The sequence below is a fragment of the Podarcis pityusensis genome (assembly GCF_964106645.2).
Source record: "Podarcis pityusensis genome assembly, chromosome: 7".
Lineage (NCBI taxonomy): Eukaryota > Metazoa > Chordata > Lepidosauria > Squamata > Lacertidae > Podarcis > Podarcis pityusensis.
Window position 1 is genome coordinate 49,672,459 of NC_138031.1, and position 6,988 is coordinate 49,679,446.

General features: G+C 37.5%; 1 protein-coding gene across 3 annotated transcripts in view; it reads left to right on the plus strand.

Annotated features, from left to right (window-relative positions):
- RAB31 (RAB31, member RAS oncogene family) overlaps positions 1 to 6,637 on the plus strand; it is a 51,409-nt gene extending 44,772 nt beyond the window's left edge. For all 3 annotated transcript variants that reach the window (XM_081014321.1, XM_081014323.1, XM_081014322.1), the window contains exon 7: positions 523 to 6,637. In XM_081014321.1, coding sequence (XP_080870447.1) covers positions 523 to 620 — 98 coding nt within the window. In that variant the 3' untranslated portion in view covers positions 621 to 6,637. The remainder of the gene's footprint in view (positions 1 to 522) is intronic.
- The last annotated feature ends 351 nt before the right edge of the window (positions 6,638 to 6,988 follow it).

The following is a 6,988-nucleotide window of genomic DNA, read 5'->3' on the forward strand; positions in this document are numbered from 1 at the left end:
GAAATCCACAAGTAATATTCAATCATATTTTTGTGTAAAAACATTCTGTCCATGATGGAGAACCTCTCATCCTTGGTCCTAATTAGGCCCACCAGGCCTCCCTGTTTTGTCTAAGCCACACCTACAGTATCTGCCCAAAATGTGATATTGTATGCTCTCAGCAGGTAAAGACTAAGTTGTCCCGAAAAAGGGGTTTCTATGCACCACCAGTCATCTGAGTGGGAGTATTGCAAAACACTTTGCATAGCACCTTGAGTGGCTCTTTGCAAGCACTGATAATCAGCTGTTTGTTGTTGCTTACAGAGGGCCATGTGCAGGGCTTTGAAGCCCCGATGAACAACTAATTGTAGGGACTTCAAAGCAGCAATTCTGTTTGTGCCCTTACTATTAGCTGATTATCTCGGCTTCAAATCACCGTGGAATTTCCTGTTCACAGATCCCTTGTGTTGAATGCAATTTGGTCCTAAAAGAACATACCAGGCTTTGAACACTTGCATGTGTTTTGTTTTTCAACATGTCTAGGTCGACAGATTCCACCCTTGGAAACTCATGAAAATGGCAACAGTGGGACGATAAAACTTGGAAAGCAGACTGCACAAACAACTAAGCGGTGTTGTTAAACCAACTCAACCTGGTTTGCATTACTTGAAAAAAGAAAAGAAATCATTTGCTTATTTATTGAGCTACAGACTTCAGAAACTCAATGACAGAACATCTTGTCTAAAAGCAGTAATATCAGTGCTTTCATTGGAATTGTAGGAGAAAGGTCTTGGATCTGCACAATTAAAGTGGACAATTCATTTTAGCAATAAACTGTTTAAAATATTGACTCAGATTATTGGAATAATCTGCTTAAACCAATGGGTATTTTAAATAAGCCTTTTGTTGATAAGAGCAAATGTTACATTTTCAGTACAATATTCTGATTTGACCTTTATGAAAAAACATACTATGGTATTTTAACTAAGTGAAGGATATGTACTTCTTAATCTTTTTTTCTAACCAGATTTGGCTTCTGTGACTTTGTTTCTAAAGCAATAACTTAAAAGGGTGCCAATTAGGTAGCTATCTTTGAACAATAAATAGATAAAAATAATAGTAATTTTTTAAAAATAATAAAATTCTGGTAATTTTTAGCTTAAAGCTGTAGTTTCTTCTATACTTGAAAGGTAAAAGCAGTAATTGCAAACTCGACACTTTTAAGTACATTAGGAAGTCTTAAAGGAGTCGAGAGAGGGTGTAGCACTGTAAACTCAAAATGTTTGCATTTAACATCCAATTACCATAGTAAAAATGATTAGCAGACGCTGTTCCAGAAGCCAAAAATGAATAGGATAACATACCTTCCACTCCAGATACTTGAATTCATTTAAAGCCCATCTGGTGGCGATGCAGTGCTATGAAGATCTGTCAGTAGTTGTGTCTTTCCCTGCTCCATAGTTTGATACAATGAACTAAATTCTTCTTCTGTCTCCTTCAGTTTCAATTACTGGACTGAAGGTAGACAAGACAGCAGCAAACCCAGCTCTGTTCACATCTGCCCTTTTTCACAAAGTATAAATCAGCTTTTAAAGGACTTCACCTTACAAATACTGAACTGGCATTTGATGCCAATGATATGTCTGGAAATAAGCAGATGGAAGTAGCCAAATTATGTGGCATCAATAACAACCACTGGACTCCAGTCCATAAAAACAGTGGTAAGAACAGTAGCACATATTTTATGTGTGTTGCCATATTCATTTCAGTCTTGCCACTGTCTTTGTTTCAAGTTGTTGAAAGTGGTGGAGTAAGTAGCACTGACGTAAATAATGTTGATCTGTGAGAAGAAAGCAACCTAAATACATTAGTAAAATCTGTGCATGGCCTTGTTGATCACAATCCTGGGAAGTGTGGCATGGCTACATCACAACCTAAGCCTCAAAAGCCAGTGTTTTGCTGTTTGAAAAAAGAAGTGTGCAGTTGATTGTCTTTAAATATCTATAGGTTTTGCAACATGCACCTTTCGTGGTTGATTGAGAAAGGGTAGTTGCCTTATTCTAGCATTTACCTTGAAGCTGTTGAAGGCTGAAGAATAACTTTCTGTGCAGTGAATTGATATAGATTGTACCACAACAGCTTATAAATGCAGTTTGGTTGCAAATACAGCATCAGGAGAGGTTATTTTCATGCCCTCAGACACTGTATATAGAGATAACGCACAATACTGATTCAATCTTTGGGCAAGTTTATTGAATTGATACATTGCTATTAAGTTGCTTGTTCATATTTTATGTACTGAAGTCACAAAGAAAATGCTTTCATGTGGGCATGGGAGGAGCCAGTCAATTTTGCAATCCATGAGAAGCCCATTGAGCTGCATGATATGCTACTCCAGAGTACTTCTTGCTTTTTGGTGATGTTTTGGGGCTTCTACAGAAATGGGGGAACTGAAAATCCCCAGCTTATAAGTAGAAGTAATATTTTTCTTCTCTGCTCACATACATAGGTATTCTTACCTGAATAGATTGTGAACCACATTACCAGTGGCTAAAGAAAGCCCCTTTTGGGAGCTAAAACTGTCAAATGACAAAATCATAAAGTTCTGGGTAATGTGCCTTTTCCTATGATAAACCAGAATGACCTTTTGTGTGTGCAAAGTTAGCTATATAATCCCCATTCCCCCCCCCACCCCCGCAGTTGGAATAGTTTCTGCCACCTCAGTTCTGCTTCTGCTTGCAAGATGACGGAAGAGATCAGTTGTGAAAACAGTAGCATTTTCCATAGGGGAATAGTATTTCAAAAACAAAAAAAGGAAAATGAAATTGCTTAGATCTCATACTGTAAAAATGTTAAATCAATTCTACAAGCAATAGAATGGGTCCATACATGATACTGCAAATGGAGACAAAGCAAAACCCATCACTAATACAGTGCAGACCGTGAATGACTTCACATTTAATTACTTTTAAAATTTAATATGGTATACAATGGTGACAGTTTAAATGAAATTATGTCTTCCAGTTTTGCATGAAATATTATAAAAGATGGAGTAGGGGGGGAAATGCTACAAAGCATTCGAGATATGATTCCAAATTATTACAAGCTGCTTTACCTGTCTTCTATTAATGTATATGGCTGTTCAGTTTGAAAGCATCCCAGCGCAAGCAGATAAATCGGTACCGCTGTGGTGGGAAGGTAAATGGCATTTTTGTGCGCTCTGGCTTCCATCACAGTGTTCCATTGAGCCAGAAGTCATTTAGTCATGCTGGCCACATGACCTGGAAAGCTGTCTGTGGACAAACGCCAGCTCCCTAAGCCTGAATGCAAGAAGAGTGCCACACCCCATAATCGCCTTTGACTGGACTTTAACTGTCCAGGGGTCCTTTACCTTTAAGTCGCTTTACGTGTCTTCTATTAATGTATATAGCATATACATGGCATAATGTATATATTTATAATACGAGAGCATAATATTGTTGATTGGGAGAAGCAAGTATAACCCATCATAAGTTATAGAGTAGGTGCATTTATGTGTTTTATGGATAAACTGTTTTATTGCAAAACTGTTTTTTCATGCCAACTGAACTGAAACTCCATTACTTTACAGAACTATAGAAATGTGTGTTTGTCAGCGCATAGTTCACCATTATTTGTTTCATAGTAGTCTAACTTTCAGAGCCCAGCAAAAATGCTATACTCAGAAGCGATATACTCCAGAATAGCTATATAGTAGCCCAAACCAGAAGCACAGCTTAAATAAGAGGAATTAGGTGGTTTTGCATGAGCATTCTCTACTTAGGCCCTGGAAGCTGATACACAAAACCCTCATGTCTCATGACCTGGTCTCAAGTATATCATTTCTGTGGAATGAAATTGCTTTATTATCTCCTGTAGACCTATTTGATAAAATGTGAGCTTCAGAGTATAGTAACAGCCTGTAGAGCAGAGAAAATAGGTTATCTTCGTGTATTTAACAAATTCAGTGGCGTAGGAAAGTGTGAAGAACTGGAGACACTGACAAGGTCTTCCAAGATTAAGCAGGTATATGGAAGCATAATACCAGTCTCAACAGGCTTTTCTTAGGTTTGATCATTTGGACAAAATGTAAAATGTCATTTGTTTCAGAATGAAAGGTCAAAATCACAAATGAGAGAAAAGTAGGGCATCACTTGTACTGCTATACAGGATGTGGCTTTAGCTGTGCACAGGAGTGACTTTTACCTTTTCACAACTAATATCTGTTCCTATTCTGAAAAGTGGTTCTATGCTCAAGTCCATTAAAATAAAAGGGATTTATATACCAAGCAGAATGCAGAACTTCAGCCACATTTTCAGTTTTCTGTAGTGTTTATTCTGTGGCAATTACATTCAAGTATATTCAACACTGCAACTATTGATAAGCTGCTGTTTGAAAAGGTTTCCCTCTCCCATTTCCCCTTCATAAGATAGCATGCAGCTTGCACAATGACTGGTATTTAGATTCTCCCTCCTTTGGATTTGAAATAGACCATTGTAATCAATATTATGCTAGGTCCCAATTTAACAGGAGCTACCACTCTTAGTTGGCATGGTGATTATACCAGGTATAGGAGTAGAGCTGGTGTTATATTGGGAGTGGCATGGTTTTCCCCACCCCCACATTTTGAACTTCAGGCTTTGCAGTCCTGATGTTTCTATGGTTACTGGTGATTAGAAGGCATTTCCAAATATATCTGGCCTACAGCAAGGCCATAGAGTCACAGAACATCTGACAAAAAGTGACTTGATCCCATGACTAATGTGATGGTGATTTTGGTGTCATGATGATATTGTCACTGATGTTGGGAAGGAATATGCCGCTGAACTGCAGGTAAGAACCTCTAGGATGTAGGATGGTGGTAGAATATGACTGCTAATGTTGACACAATGCAGGCTGCAGTAGGGCACATTACACGACTGCTGGTTAAAAGAGATACTGGCTATTGCTTCCTACTCTTGCTCAACAGCAATGCAAAATCTCCAGCACATGCCACACTGTTAATGTTATACAGATGTGGACCAGAGCTTTGGCTAAGTGCTTGGCTGGGTCATAGAGCAACTCTGGAAAATATTTGTATCTGTAGGTGACATCATCTGATTACAGTACAAAATGCCCGTCTTGACCAGCTAGCCCGACATGTGTGTCTGGAATACTTTAAGTGGAACAAGTGCTAACATAGCTATAGCATAATCTGCAAATCCAGTATATCATGAGTTTTCAGCTCAAGAGAGTCATTCTTTAGTTGGAATGAATACAAGTTTCTGGAATCACATGAATGAACTGCTTTTTGAAGGAAAAGAAAACCATGAATTGTCTATTTATATGTTGTCTTTGTGTTTGTTTGCTTCATAATCCCTCAGATATTAAGATTTGGACTTAATGGTTGAACTCATACATATGACTTCTTAAAGCAATTGCATCAACACCTCCAGACAGATATGGGGGCAGCAGCATATTGTTACTGTAGCTATGATTTATATCTGGTCCTTATTAGCAGATGTAAGCCAAGAACAGTTGTATAGATAACATATTCCATATAACATTTGTGTATAGCAGTACTCATTTGATCGCTTTTTAAAAGTCTCCTTATGACAAGAGCATTGTGCAGAAAATGCCAATATGTATATTAACATATGTATCATTCTATATATATTGGTAGCTATTTCTACTGAATAATTCTGGTTTGCATTTCTAGTGTATACAATCAGAAACATACTTATTTTTTAAAAGGTCCCATTAAACTCAACAGGACTTACTTCATTCCTGCATCCCTCATGCCACCTGGAGCAAGAGAGCTATGTTAGCTGACCAAGAAGTTGGCATATTTTATTTACCTCTTAGTGAAAACAGTTGCTTGGCTTGGTGGAACAACTTTGGCTGATCCTGGTTGATGGTGTTCTGGAAAAGATCATCTCAATGGCACAGGGGCCTATATTCCACTGCCTCAGAAAGACATCATGAATGGAGAATGAATTGGACACTGAAGATGTGGCATGCATCCCAAAAGCCCAAATCGCTCCACTAGGATTCTTTTAGAGATGACAGGGGCTGCCCCATTTCCAGCAAAAGGAATGTGAGGGGAGGTGAATTGGGCTCTTATGATGCACTTCCCTGAGTCTAGTCCCCATTTTCTCCCAGGATTTTTGATTTATATCTGCCAGTCTAAAGTGTTAAAATAGCATAATAGTTCACATGTATCTGTTGACCGATGGCAGCAAGCTGCAGAACAAGAGACGAATCTTCAAATGGCAACAGATTTATCTAGTGTGCTTCAATATAATACAAGTGAATAATATTTAATATAGTTGATTTCATCCATACAATTGTGATTGTGCTTCTGTGCTCATGGCACTATTTCTGTGTAGACATATGCTTTTTCTTATTCCATCTTATTTGTTTAAACCCAGAAAAGCAATAAATTCCAGTGTAATGCTTTGTACTATCACTCTGTGTTGATTATGCAAGGGCTTTCAATGGGCTGGACCCATTGGTGGTTATGTATGAGATGTTATAATCTTTTAATATTGTTGTGTCTATATTGTAATTGTATGATCAGAAACAAGATTTGTGTCTAAAACAATCATTTTTTATTTAATCAATAATGAATGATACTAATAAATATTCTTAATTTTTGCACCTTTTTGCCTTTATTAGATGACAAAAATAAAAGAGAACGATGATCAGAACAGAAAGCACTTGTATTTCCTGATGGACATTCTTTTCTCTATAGAAAAGCATTTACAAGCCTATGCAAAAGTTTGGTTCTTCCACCATTTTGCATAAAATCAACTGAAAACTTTTGTAAGCAGTCTGTAAGTAATCTGACAATATAACTTTAAGAATTAACTATGCAAATCATTTTTGCGACCATTCCTTCTACACCTTTTAAATAAAACAGCTGCACATCCAATGCAATTTGTGAGATATGAAGCTGCAGTCTTATGTAGACTTATTTGGGAATAAGTCTCATTGTACTCAGTGGGATTT